The following is a 15,313-nucleotide window of genomic DNA, read 5'->3' on the forward strand; positions in this document are numbered from 1 at the left end:
GATAGGCAGCTGGCCCTGGGATAAAATTTGCTTCTTAGGCAGACACAGTGACATTTCCTCTTATACAATTCCTTAAAATCTTTTGCCTTGAACCAGCAACAAAAGAGGAGAAATCGCAGTATTTCAATGCTGCAACCATTCCTCTAGGTAAAGGGTCTCAATAAACCATGGATTTTATGAATCATCTCATTTATTTTTCAGGTTGTATCTGAAACTCAGTAACGATGGTTGCCAATGGTTGGCTATCAATGGTTGCCGTCTTGGCTATCACACATGGCTTCGTGGTTATTTATTCAGTATCTCATCTATTCCTTTATTCTACAAATATGTGTTGAGCACCTACTATTTGGTACCTGCTGTGCTACGACGGGCATCTAGTGAGCAAAGCAGACCAAATTTCCTGCCCGGGGGTTGTTTACATCTTAGACCATTGTGTGCGTGATCTGTGCGATGTGCTGGGGATGTAGAGATGGAAAGTGTGACTCTCATCCGTATGGAGTTACCTGTCAACTGGGGAAAACAGACATGAAACTAGTACTGGTTGGAGGAGTCTGCTTAGGTCACTCAGGTCTACCTTGGTAGAAGATTGTCAGTAATCACCGGACTACATCGTGGGACACTTTCCATAATTGTTAGGGATGAGAGTGTTGCCACCTGACCTCAAAATACTTTGTTAGAAAAGAAAAGAGAAAGTTAGTAACAAGCAGCCGCATGCTGGAGCCAGTTCCCAATTGGTCAGGAGTCTTGCCAGCTTGTTGTTAAGCCGTTGCTAACTCCCAGCCATGCTGGGAGTATTTATACAACGCAATTGGCAGGTTTCATTCCTCCCTCAGAGAGGGCTAGCTTACCAGGACTTCACTGTGCCAGGAAACTAGAATTGACGGGAAATGTTTTAAGGTCTGATTACCATTTGTCCTGATTAGTTGGAGGCCTAAATATTACAATTCAAGCCTTATTTTCCAAAAACTTAGAGCTAGAATTCTGTTCCCACTCTTTTCAAACATGAATCCCTTTTAACTTTTATATATGTCTTCTCTAAAATTTAATAATTCTATAACTATAATGTAATAATTCTATAATTTAGTTGTCTCGGCAAGTTGAATGGCATGATTTGATTATGATCTGATATCATTATTCCCATTACATTTTAAAAGAACTCACAAAAGCATTATTATAACATGGATGACTTTTTTTTCATTAAAATGGAAATTTTGAGTTAAAATTTCCTGTACAATGTCTGTTAAGAGTTTTGGCCTTAATTTTTGACGTATGAATCAATGTTATTAAAAATTCAGTGCAATGATAACTTGATTTTATGGGTAAACTTTATCTTAGAAGGTGTAGATACTTGGCTCCAGGCTTTTGTTTCAGATTTTCGAGCTGATGAATATAATCTGTAAAATAAATGCTCACATTAATGTGAGAAGCCCCAAAACAGCTGGTCATACAGAAATCCATGGGGTGGCTGTGGGCATATTCTGGAAACAATGGAATATAGTACATAATTAATAGTTCAAAGTATTTTCTGCCAATACATATGGAATCTTGACATCATCTGGAAAAAAATGTCACTTTTATTTGAAATTTCGTGCTTCTGTGAGGAAATGGGCTCTTCAGGAAGTTTCGAAAATGAGGTGAGGAACAGAGCACTGACATTATTGCTGCCCCTGGAGAAAAATGTGACCGTCCTAAGGCTGAACCCATAAGGCCTCATAAATCCTGCCACGTTTTCAATTCAAGTTTGTTGGAAACTTTTTTCTGTGATTTAAAAATAAAAATCATTTAAAAAAATCACAAGAAGGAGGAGTAGGATAATATAATTCATTCTAAAGGAATGTGTTCATAATCCAGCTTTTTAAAAGGTACTTTCTTTCCAAAATAGAGATACGTAAGATTTAAAATCAAAACAGCATTACCATGGTAAGGAAAGAGAAATGCTTGCTTTGTTCACTATTTAAAACTTCCACGCAGTTAAAAATTTAATTTTGCCTCCTAAATACACCTAAGAAAAGAGGGAAGATTCTAATTACAGCTGCTTATGTCTTATGAGTTAACCAGTGTAAGAATAGCTTAAAAAGAAGCATACATATTTCAAGGGTACATTTTAAGTCGTAGGATTTTTTTTTTTCCTTTTTGAATACCTCAACCACGTACTGCATCCCACAAGCTTTTGGCCTTTCAGGCATTCACCCAGTAATTCTTCTCAGCCCAGGAGCCAGAGACAACATGTGTACACGTGACTATAGCAACACATGGTAACTGTGTCCCAGGATGGATGGAGTCTGCTTTGGCAACTTAGGAGGGGTGACATAGGGGGATGGAGAAGGCTTTCTTGAAATTGTTAAGATTTTATTTAATTTATTTAATCTCATTGTCACTCGGGCTCCTCAGTAATGGGCTTAACTTCTCAACCATTCATTTTCTTTAATGGAAAAAAAACCTCATAAATGGATTTTGTTTCCTCCAACTTAGTCTATTAAACGGATATTTTCGTATGGCATTTTGTATTACCTTATATACAATATTAGACAATTTTTGAGATAGACATCTACTTTACTACTAAAGTTTTCATATGTCTGACCTAAGGTTACATTAATATCATGGATGGAAAAAGTGCCAGCCATGACTTTCGTTAATTTGCTACAATGCAAACTTACTTCCTTACAGAGACAAAATAAATCAAAACTGAATTTTCTTCTTGGAATACCAAAAGAAAAAACAAGCAGTCTTTCTGAATGCTCAAACACTTTTCATCATTCTTAGCTCAGCACGTAGCTTTTTCTGATCTTACCATAGGTCACTTCTTCTGCCCTTTTTTCTCTTACGTACCCAGTTCTACCATTTCATTGATTTTCTACAATATTTTGCACGTCTCTTTTCTTTGACTTCAACAAGGGGCATATCTCAGTTGTCCCAATAGGTCAGCTTATGTCTTTAACCCTCGCCTCATTTACCCCCATCTGCTTTCAAACTTGGTATTTTCTACAGAGACATTTTAGTTCTAACCAAGGCATGTCGTATTTAATAACTATTTGTCTTGTTCATCTTTGTATCTTCTATACAAAAATGCTTCATAGGTGGTTGTATACTTTCCCCATGTTAATCTCTTATTCTAGAAATTTGTCATCTTTTTTATGCAACCATTGTATATCTTTTGAAGACATACTTTGTAACAATAAACCCTTCCATTTGTTCCATGTCTGCTGTTTATCAGACACTCTACTAAGCACTTTACATTTTTGTGTGTGTGTGAGGAAGATCAGCTCTGAGCTAACATCCATGCTAATCCTCCTCTTTTTGCTGAGGAAGACTGGCTCTGAGCTAACATCTATTGCCAATCCTCCTCCTTTTTTATTTTCCAAAGCCCCAGTAGATACTTGTATGTCACAGTTGCACATCCTTCTAGTTGCTGCATGTGGGACGTGGCCTCAGCATGGCCGGAGAAGCGGTGCGTTGGTGCGCACCCGGGATCCGAACCCAGGCCGCCAGTAGTGGAACGCGCGCACTTAACCACTAAGCCACGGAGCTGGCCCTAAACACTTTACATTTGATATCTCTTTCAATCCTCATAATTAAAAGAGATTTTGATTATATTAGTATCATATTTGGCTGTGAGTAACAGAAAACAAAAAGTAACAGTAGCTTACACCAGAGGGACGTTCATATCTCTATCTCATGAGTGAAGTGTAGAGGTGGATGGTCCACAAGTCTCAGGAATGCAGACTCCAAGATCCCCTTCACCACCTGGAGGATGCAGCAGCGTCCTCTTCATGCTGAATGATGGTAGTTTCCACCTAGGGGGAGCACGATGGAGGAATGGATGGAAAAGATGAGAGGAAAAGGGTGCATGTCGGTTATCTCCCAAGGATGATGTCCAGACTCTCCCAGTTAAATCTCATAGGCCAGAAGTTGGTCACCTCTGCACACCCAGCTTCAAGGGAGGCTGGAAAGTGGAGTCTTCATTGTGGCTGTCTGAGTGCCCAGTAGCACTCGATGACTGTGGAAGCTGGGAGAACAGCCAACGGTCTCTCCCATCTTATTTCTCCCATTTATAGATCGGGACACAGAGATGTAGGAAGTCACATAATTGTCATACAGTAACAGAGTTGATGGCAGAGTTGAATTTGCAACCAACACTGTCTGCTTTCAGAGTCTGCCCCTCTGTTAATGGGGACTTCTTCACTTAAGACAATAAGTTCTTTTACTCACAATCACAAAGATGATTCTTCCTCCTGCCCATGTCTATGTGGGCATCCACAACTCCCTGGACTGTTTCTGGGATTCATCCATGTCATCAAATTCCCTAAGTACAGTCATGCGCAGTATAATGACTTTCTGGTTAACAATGGACCACATAGATGACGGTGGTCCCATAAGATTAGTACCATATAGCTTAGGTGTGTAGTAGGCTATACCATCTAGGTTTGTGTAAGTACACTCTATGATGTTCGCACAACAACAAAATGGCCTAATGACACATTTCTCAGAACATATCCCCATTGCGAAGCAACGCATGACTGTATAGCCATCCTTGGGGACGTCAGCTCTGGTGTTTCCTCAACTGGCTCTGTCCCTGATCCACACCCTCTCAACTGCCGTCACATCCATCATCATGCCCCTCCATGGACATTCTTTTCTGAAGGCACAGTGACTTGTGCTTACCACACTAATTCCTTATTACTGCCCATTTTTCAATGCCAAGAGACCCCGAGATAAATGTATTTCCAAAGTCTCTGACTTCCTCACTCATTTTTCTGCCATTCCCAAATGTCTCCATGCAGGCTGGATCTCTGTCATGCTGGGGGCTGTGTTGGGCACTGAATGAATTTAGACAGGATGCTCTGGCTCCCAAAGAGAGTCAGTGGAATGCACCAGGCTTCCTGTCTGCCCACACACAGGCTTTCATGATGACAGCTGCCTTCTTCCCTCTCTTTCAGTCCCTTCCTGCTCATCTCATCATCTCACTTGTTTGTTAATTTACCCAACAAATTTTTATTGACCATCTATTCTATGTCAGGAATTGAAATGCACTAGGTACCGTGCATTTCAGAGATGTGAGAGATACAGTTGTTGCATTCAGAGAGTGAATAACCTAATGAGAGAAATGGAGTCCACAGATGGTGATAGAACTTAAGGGCTGAATGCATGGTGAAAATTGGTGGAGGAACACTGATAATATCTGGCTGGAGATTCAGACAGGCTCACAGAGGAGGAGTTGTTATAGGACCTTGAAGGATGGGTAGGATTTCAATACACAGAGGCAAAGAAGGGAAGGGGAGTTTGGTGTGCATTGTGTACCCACTTTGTACCAGATTATACGTTTCTGTCCCCTAATATGCAAAACCGAGGCTTAGTCAAAGGGAGTGTTGTGCTTTCGGACACTCAGGCATCAATTGGTGGAGGTAAGAATGCTCTAAATCCTGCCTGGATTTGAAGCAAGTGTTCTTAGCCACAGCCCTTAGCTACTTTCTCTTCCTTCTCACTCTTCATATCATGCGTTCCCATGCAGCCAGCCGCAGGAAGCAGGCAGGACTTGATCCGTAATCCATTATCCCAGTGCTGTATCCTGGGAGGTCTGGGCTATGGAGAACAGGTAGGAATGAGCCTCCAGGGTAAAGAAGAGTACCTGGGTCCACAGTGCTCTGGGATTATGTGTGTGTACTGAGGTAGAAGACACTGGTGCCCTAGGGCGGCTCTGGGTGGGGCCGCATCGTAAGATCGTGGGGTCTAAGAAAAGAGCTGGGGCATTGGTGTAGGGTGGCTGGCTGAGGATAGGGAAACATACAGAATGATGTTTGGCATGTATGGCGGAAGCCAGGAGGTCACCATGGGCTTGTGGACCATGGGATGGATTTTCAGACATCAAGTTCAATAGAGGACATCAACATGACTGAGGGGGCCAGCCTAGGGACCCTTGGGTGTGGGTCCCTCACAATGGGAAAGCAGAACAGTATTTGAAATGGTTCTTGAAGAACTCCAAGATGGCGGAAGGAAACACTGCCAGGACTGAAAACCCAAAATGTCTGTGTGTGACTTCTATGATATAGACATGGAATCCTCCAAGCATGTAAAATAAATCTTGCCAAGACTAGCAGTTGAACAACATTCATCAAGGGAAGTCTAAATCTGAGTGATAAATTAAGAGCCAATGTGTTGAGGCCATTTACATTTAGTTGTCCATGTTCTTTAAGAATCGTTAGTGGAAAAAAAATGTCTTTAGACGTACATTACAGTGGTAACAGATTTAAGAGCAGACGGAAACCAATGTGTTTTTCGCTTAGATTGACTGCAGCTTTATAGTCACAGCTAACGCATAGGTGGCCTTTAGTATACACCCGGCACTGTTCTGAGAGTTTGACATACAGGAACGAATTGTTAATCCTCACAGCAGTCCCACGAGGCAGATACTGTTATTGTCCTCACTTAACAGAAGAGGAGACTGGGACACAGAGAGGTTAACGGCCACGCCCAGCATCACACACTAGGGAATGGCAGAGCTGGGATTTGAACCCAAACTGTCAGAGCCTGGAGTTAAATGTGAATGCCAAGACAAAGGGCAGTAGAGTTAAAGCAAATAGTACCAAACAAGCCGCCAAAACATGAAACGCTTCTGAACTCAGATCAAAGATGTCTACACGCAGTACTGATCAATGCCACAGACCCACACGAATACTGACATGAAGTGAGATGTGCTTTGAAAGGTGGACTGGCATCTGTTGTGCAGAGTTAAGCATCTTCTGAATGTATCTGCAGAAGGCGCTTCCAATGCCTTCGTGAATGGTGTTGGCTGCAAAGTAAAAGGAGCAGAATCTGGGTGATTTTTTATACCCCAAGAGAGGTCATCCATTTATCCCTTAAGGACGTCCCTTTAAAAAAGTTCACCCAAGCCCCTGCCTTCTGACTGCTGCATTCTCCCTCTCTCTCTCTCTTTCTCTCTCTCTCTCTCTCTCTCTCGACTTACCCTATATACAAGTCTCATGTAGCAACATCAGGCTAAGTAAAGACATCATGTCTAACTTTCATAAACACATCATTGCTCCTTGGAACAAAGGAGACCCTGAGCCCATGCACCACCCCCCATCTCCATCGTATTTTGCTTGGAAGAGCATAGCAAACACATTTTCTTATGTCTCAGGCTCATCTATATGTCCATAGTTCTGTGGCACATTTTCTCTTCTTTAGAGCTGGTAATTCATTCACGTCGGTTATCGCCAAGTCTTCAAGACTTACGGTGGCTGCATATCTCAGTCCGGATTCTGATTTATTTCATTAAAAATAAAATCTGTTGGGGCCGGCCCGGTGGCACAGCGGTTAAGTGCGCCCACTCCCCTTCAGCAGCTGGGGGTTCGCAGGTTTGGATCCCAGGTGCGCACAGGCGCGCTGCTTGTCAAGCCATGCTGTGGCAGCATCCCATATAAAGTAGAGGAAGATGGGCATAGATGTTAGCTCAGGGCCAATCTTCCTCAGCAAAGAAAACAGGAGGAATGGCATTGAATGTTAGCTCAGGGCTGATCTTCCTCACACAAAAAATAAATAAAATCTGTTTGGGGCCTGCCCCATGGCATAATGGTTAAGTTTGGCATGCTCCACTTCGGCAGCCCAGGTTTATGGGCTCAGATCCCAGGCACAGACCTACACCACTCATCAGCCATGCTGTGGCAGCAACCCACATACAAAATAGAGGAAGATTGGCATGGATGTTAGCTCAGGGCTAATTTTCCTCAAGCAAAAAGAGAGGAAGATTGGCAACAGATTTCTCAGGGAGAAATAAAAAAATAAATAAAAATAAGATTTGTTTCATTTTATAGTTTAACTCTCAGATATTATCTGAGTATGGAGACGCTAAGTTATACGGTAATAACCTTTAGCCCTGAGATCTCAGGGGTTCGACCCAGCAAAGGTTTATTCTCACTCCTGCCATATACAAGATTTTCTCAAGCTGGGCACCGCTGACATTTGGGACCAGGTACTTCTTTGTGGTTGGTTGGGGGGGGCTGTCCTGTGCATCATAGGACATGGAGCAGCATCTCTGACCTCTACCCTCTGGATACCAGTAGCAACCCCATCAGCCCCCAACTGTGACAACCAAACTTGTCTCCAGACTTTACCAGATGTCCTGTTAATGGTGTAGAGGTGGGTGTCTAGGAGGAAGGGACTCAGCCATCCTGAGTCACTCGGGGGACCACCCTGACAGAGGCTCCATAAATTGCAATGTCACCAGCAGAAGAGATGGCTTTTCTGTGCTTTGGCCTGGGAAAGATGTGTCACATTCTGCTCTTGTTTGGTAAGAACTCATCACAGGGCCTCACCTAACTGCAGGGAAGCTGCGAAATTTGCAGGAGCAGGTGGATTATCTGGGGACTCCATCATCTCCAGGACAGAGGGAAAAATCTTATTTTTGTGGCATCAAAGTTTTAGGTTGGGAGCACCTTTCTTCAGCCTGCATAGGTTAGAAACAGGGGCCAAAATTGCGCTGTAGTGATGTGTGACATTTCTGCTCACCTGCTGTGGTGCAACATTTATACTTGCACACAAGAAGAGTTTTCCCAAATCGGCTCTATTTTCTCTAATACGGTGGCACTGAGACTTCTGCAGGGCAGCAGCTTGGAAATTCAAAGGGGCCTAGAATGGAGAGTGTCCTGGGGGCCTGGATTCTGCGAGCTCTGTTGAGGGCTGCTACTGCTGCCAAATCCAATATTCAGGATGCAGCGCGAGATTCCTGTCTCATCATGAGAGGCCCGAAGCACCCAGGGTCCTTGGGATAAAGACGAATGCAGCCTTGAGGACCCTCTCCAGGAGGACATTATTAGATTTGTAAGGAGCGGAGCGTGATCCGACTCGAAAAGGTCAAGAAGGAGCATGTGCTGCATAGTGATAGTGATTTTTTTTTAAATTTTGGGACATAACTAAATTTCAGGTTTGAAGTTTCAGCTCCTTTCTTTCCAGAGAAGCAGCAGCGTTGCCATATGCACTTCACATCCTCTCTGCTTTTGTCCTTGGGACCACGTCTGCTCATTCTTGGGGCTTCTCTGCCAAGCGGCCCCAGAACTCCTTCCTGTGGCTGAGTTCCTGTAACCTGGAAGTAATCAAAGTCACAACAATTTTTCCTGTTCTGGGATCATACGCCCCTCAGATCCCCAGGGAACCCCAAAACCATGTGATTCAGCTTGTCTCATAGCTTATGTTCATTTTGATGAAATAGTTGTTTTAGGATTATACTCGGAAGTTGCTGAATCAGGGTCTGACTTTTCTCACTTAAGTTCTATTTGCCTTTCTATCAAAGGACTATAAACTTTCTTTTGTGAATTGAATCATATTTTGTTAGTGGTGATTTTACATAAAAATGTTTCACCAGATGGGTGGTGATTTTCAGTGTTTTGTATTACAGTGACACGGCAGTAGTCTAACTATAATATGTCATTGACATCTTTGCCTGTTAATTGTGACAATTATTTCTCTGAATTTTTTTAAACCTCAGTAGAATATTGTTCTCATCACTGCTTAGAATACTTTTTAAAAATGTCCCATTTAAGGGGCCAGCCCGGTGGCATAGTGGTTAAGTTCGCCTGCACACGCGCTCCGCTCTGGCAGCCTGGGGTTCAGATCCCCAGTGCACCCCCACGCACCGCTCATCAAGCCATGCTGTGGCGGCGTCCCATATAAAGTAGAGGAAGATGGGCACAGGTGTTAGCCCAGGGCCAATCTTCCTCAGCAAAAAGAGGACGATTGGCAACAGATGTTAGCTCAGGGCTAATCTTCCTCATCAAAAAAAATGTCCCATTTAATTTTTCTGTATTCTCACTATAAAATTTAATAATTGTTTCTCTGGATCATTGGATCTCAGTTATAAATGAGTTTAAGATCCCATTGTGGTCAAAAGATTTATCTGTCACAGGGGTGAGAAAGAAACAATCTTTTTCAGAGTAGACTGGAATTTTAACAGTAGAGAAAAAATATTTTTTAAAAACCCAACATTTTCCTAGTATATTGAGAAATCCAGGATGAAATACATTATCAAAATAGTTTTGGAAGACGGAACTAAATATCACCTATTGGAAATGTGAGATGACATCGGGTGCCTCCTATTTTATTGCATGACCAGGATTTACTCTTTTCCTTTGAGCTGACGCCTTTGAAGATGTCCATTCCTGGGTTTCTGGTGAATAACAGAACAGAGTCCTGAAGTAAGGACCCATATCTTGTGAACCTCCAGGCGATAAAATGCAGTCCCACTTCTCTCATTTGAACAATTCCAGACTGCTCCAAAGAACTACTATGGAGAATAAGCAATCTATCTTTTTATAAAAAGTTTTAAAAATTCAAAGTAGAAGATAAAAAGGCAAACACCCGTATAGCATAGCAAACAAATCTTCAGGAAAGTTAATTGTTAATTCTACACTCATCCGAGCTACGTAGCAACGCCAGTGCTCTTCCCAGGCAAGAATGCCCAAGGTTTACTGACTGGCCTTTCAGTCGGTCTTCCCGTTCACATCTGGGCGGGATTGAGCTAAGGCTGTAATAACAGAATCCATGTGAGTGGCTTTCAAAAGTCAAGTGGGAGATACAGGCCCTTCAAATGAATTTGTTCCAAGAGCCTGCACTCTCTTGGGGTTTTAAACACACCGAAACTTGACTCGAATGTCAAGTTCGAAACACCCTCCAGATTTGCAGCACTCAGAGAAAGAGCAGAAGAGGCTTCTTCCCACACGCCTCTCTCTGTAACAGCCTTGCCCCAGCCGACCCTGACTGAAGATGGATTCTAAGTGGCTGCAGTGTCACAGAAGAGGCTTCTAAAGGAAATCTGTCGTCTCTGGGAGGAAAGGGGAATGAGAGGAGTTGATGTGAAGAATCTTAAGGTCACCCACTTCCTTTTTAAACTCTGCTACAGGCAGTAACTGTGTCCAGGAATTCTTTCTGCAGCATAGCGTGTCTGCACGTCAGCCTGACTTGTCTTTAAAAGGCAGATGTGCGGAGCACGTGTAAATTAACATAGACGTTATGTCCTGCCTCTCGCAGCATTGACTAAGCCACAGATGGAGGCATCCTGTTACAGATGCCCTTCAATAGAGTCATCAGTAACATATCCACGTTGCTTGCGATGTTTCCTAGTTCTTCCCCAAAAAACACAGAGAGTCTTGCGTTCCCTTGAATAAGCTTGTCTGAGGTCACGGGCTCTTTGGGGACTGCACAGACACCCAGAACAGTTGTTTTACATTGATCCCATTAATTTATTTTGTATTTGGACCAGTTGGTCACTAAATACCTATAATTACATAAGTCACCATTGTCATTATACAAGCAAATTATCAAAGCAAATTAAATAAGTGTGTGATGCTACCTCGTGGGAAAATCTCTATGTTTTTATGTCAAAAAACTGTAAGGATAATGCGAAAAAGGACGTTCACATTCCGCACCTAATTCCAGTTGGTTTGTGGACGTTAATTCTCTGTTTTTATCTGCCACCTTTTCGTACCCAGGAAGCAGTTTTTAGGCCTCTATCAGACGATGTTTGATTAGCAGTTAGCTCCTCCGAAAGTCATAATATTGTGGAATAAACAGGAAATCAATTATTTCATAGTTGTTTGAAAATCAATTTTTTCCTAAAAATTTGAATATTTGGGGGTTTAATGGAACACAGAACTTACACTTTAAAAACTATTTAACCATCCTACTCTTGGGTCAATGAATTCCCCTAATTTGGAATTTTTAACACCCTTATTAAGGTATAATATACAGATCATAAAATTCCAATTGAAAAATTTTTTGGTAAATGTATAGAGTTCTGGAACTCTAGTCACAATCTAATATGAGAACATTTCCTTCACCCCCAAAATATCATCTCTGTTAACCATCTGCAGTCCCTCCCCATCCTCACTCCTAGACTCGCTTCATTCTGGGTTTGATACATTTGGGCTTTCTCAAAACGGGGAAAATAAAATGTGAACTGAGATCCTAGCTGGTTTGAGATTGTTCTTGATGGCTCCTTGTGTGTGTGTGTGTGTGTGTGTGTGTGTGTGCACGCACATGTGCAGTTTTATCATCTCTCACGTACATGTTAGCATTGAGACTGCCTCTGCCTTCTGTTTTGTTTTCTACAGAAATACAGGATACAAGTTTAAAATGTTGAAGTTTGAGTGGAAGAGGTGGCAGCGCTCGGAGCTTATAATCTGATAGTCAATATATATTTATTGAGTGTCTGCTGTACATTCCCAAGCTGTAAAGTTTATTAGCCTAAAATGACAGTCCTGTTTGAGTTCTGTGCTCAAACAATGAATAGGCTTTTCCCTCTCTCACCAGCACAGCATGGCCTAAGCATTTAGGGATTGGGAAAAGGGAAGAAGGAGGGAGAGAGGAGAGAGAGAGACTCTGAATAAGAAGATAATGCCATGGTTCTAATATGTCTAAATTTGCATCATGGCGGCTATCACTTAATCAGTTGGATCTTGTATTCTTGCGCAGATGATAATGCATGTTTTTTGCTTTGGGGGTTTTTATTATGCTACGGCTTTTACTCTTTGGAGCCTTAAGCATGGGAAATACATACATTTCATCCACATTTGAATGATAAATTCTTCGCCTTCTTAAAGCACATAGCAGCGTGATTTCTGTGCATGATCTCATGTGTGGTGAATATAGTGACGCTCTCCACATGACACCAACTTCTGTCCTTGTAAACCGCAGGCACGTCCATCTGGAAAGCCTTTTTCTTCACACCCAAGTTCACCCCCGAGGGCACCAATGGATGCTTTTCTACACACGTGTGTTTCTGTCATGGGCATTTCGTCACCCACCATCACCCACCTTTACTCTTTGATATTTCCAAAGATCCGAGAGAGAGAAACCCAATAACCCCGACGACCGAGCCCCGGTTCCAGGAGATTCTGGACGCCATGCAGCAAGCCGCAGACCACCACACCAAGACCCTGCAAGAGGTCCCCAATCAGTTGTCGCTGGGAAACATCCTCTGGAAGCCATGGCTTCAGATGTGTTGTTCCTCCTCCGGCCTGTCTTGCCAGTGTGACCGAGAAAAACAAGACAGAACAGTGAGCCATTAGCCATTGTGCATCTGGGGCCAAGAAAGATGCTCGGTGCCCGCTCCAGCTCCTCCATTACAGACGCACATTGGGAACGGCACTGGGTTAAAGCCAGCTCTGTCAGTACCTTGGATTAGGATCGATTCTCTATCTCATCACCTGAAGGCTCCATCAAGAGCCCCACAGTTACCCCAGGGAAAAAAATCAAGGTTTGCGGCATATAGAGAGACAAATGTTGACTTATGTCTTCCATGGCCAAAGTTCTTGGACTGACTTAAATGAGATAGAGGGCATTCGAATGAGTATGTCCAACACCAGTGCAGACGGATAGTAGGAAAGTGCAAAAGAGAAGCTGTTCACCCCTCAGCAAATGTCTATGATCAGTGGTATAAGGCGTCATTTATTCCACAATCTGATGTGAGGCAATGGCCCACATGATTCTCTTAGTGCACCAATAAAAGTATTCTGTTTAAAAAGTGCTTAGTAAATCTTAACATATGCAGCTTGATAATGAATAAAGGACCATCTTCTTTACCAATAATAGGTGATGGTATGTTCCAATTTAGTTATTGGAAGGTAATTATTATCGGTATTATTTAAAACACATATTAAATACTACTGAAGATATAGATATATATTTTTGTATATACAGTTTATCTCTTTCCTAGAGAAGGTTAAGATATTTAAAATATGGAACTAGAAGCTTATCAGTGTTTAGGTAAAAACAATAGAAGCTCACCGATACATTTGTTTGTGCAATGAACTTTTTGTGAAATCCTTCAGGAGCAATAATGCCAAGACAAATCTTACCTGTACGGATTTCCATCCCATAATTTGTAGTATTATATTTGGTTTCTACTGTTTCTTTGATGACTGGAAATTCTGAGCTAGAAGGCCATTTTGAGGGTGCTACAGTTCAAGGAATCCCTCCCAACATAATTCAGAATGAATGGCACGGAAAGTGTGGTATTTTGTTGGGAAAAAACACTCGCAAGCAGTCCATGATCCATACGCATAAGGGTTATATCTTTATTTCTTGCAGAATTTAATGATGTGAGAACAGTAGTTAATGTAAGTGCTTTGTTTTGTGTGGTCTTATCCTGTGGCTGAGAAATATCTATGTTTCCAATCTGCAGTGAGATGTAGGTTTTGTTTTAATTCCATTTCCCCCAACCTCAGTAATTAAGGGATAAGGCATAGCCGGGTCACTGAGGAGATTGGCTGAGAGTGGCACAGCTGGAGAGAATGCCAAAGTCTGAACCACCAGCCCCTCCAGAAGAAAGAATTCACCTGTGTGGAGAGTGTTCTTGTCACCCCTTTAGACGCTGTACATCCTGCAACAATATCACGTGGATTCCTTTAGTGATGGGTCGAGAGGGACTGCCGTCCATCTGCCTACCATTAGTCTCGTCTGTGAACACGTCTGAGCATCCCACCTTTGCCCCTCGTTTGTTCAATTCCAGGAGAGTACAGATAAGTGGAGTCCCCAGACCCCGCGTGGCCCAGTGGAGAGAATGTGTGCTGCGTCCTAGACTTTCTGACACTGGACTCTAATTTCCTCTGTTTCTCACTGAAGAATTTCCAAGATCCAACAGCATTTCCGCACTTCCCCTTTAAGGTCTGCTAGTTCAAATTTTAATCTTTGTTTTCTTTATCTTAAAAAATAGAAGTGAGTTTTTACCCTCCCCCGGGAATGGTTGAAAGTTGGAAAGCAAACAGCATTCTTATTTCTAATGTGGATTTCTCATTCGAGAAATTGCCAAAAATCTGTCGTATTGTTTTAGGAAATATTCTTGTTCAAGAGCGCGCCAGCGTGTTAATAATGTGTTAGGATTATTGCTGATCTTATTGTGCAAAAACTATTTAAAGCCACTATAAGGAACTTATGTTTTAAGATGATCATGTTTACTCTACGTTTAACATATTCTAGGCGCATGCACTTTCAGAAAACACTTTATGATGTGGGAATGTGTGTTGGAGGATTGAATAACTTGAAGCACTTTTATAGATTATGTGAATACATATTTATGTATAGAATTAATTGTTTAATCTGTACAGTGTTAACAGCAAATGAAGGACACATACACCTCCAGAGGTAAAACAAACTTTAAAATATTTGCTTCAGAGTACCTTAGATCACCATTATGTTTCAGAGGATTTGAAAGTCAGGTTTATTGGCAATAACCATTATTATCTTAGATTTCAAACCATTTACCATGTGAAAGTTTTGGTTGGAATGTACAATAGTAAATATGAATTCTTTTGTCCAAGAGAGACCT

The 15,313-nt window shown here is 42.1% G+C and overlaps 1 protein-coding gene across 1 annotated transcript in view; it reads left to right on the plus strand.

Moving 5' to 3' along the window:
- Positions 1-14,654, plus strand: part of STS (steroid sulfatase) — a 105,619-nt gene extending 90,965 nt beyond the window's left edge. The window contains exon 10 of the mRNA XM_058535391.1: positions 12,682-14,654. Within this exon, the coding sequence (XP_058391374.1) occupies positions 12,682-13,055 (374 nt within the window). The 3' untranslated portion in view covers positions 13,056-14,654. The remainder of the gene's footprint in view (positions 1-12,681) is intronic.
- Positions 14,655-15,313: the final 659 nt, after the last annotated feature.

The sequence above is a fragment of the Diceros bicornis genome, chromosome X (assembly GCF_020826845.1).
Source record: "Diceros bicornis minor isolate mBicDic1 chromosome X, mDicBic1.mat.cur, whole genome shotgun sequence".
Taxonomy (NCBI): Eukaryota; Metazoa; Chordata; class Mammalia; order Perissodactyla; family Rhinocerotidae; genus Diceros; species Diceros bicornis.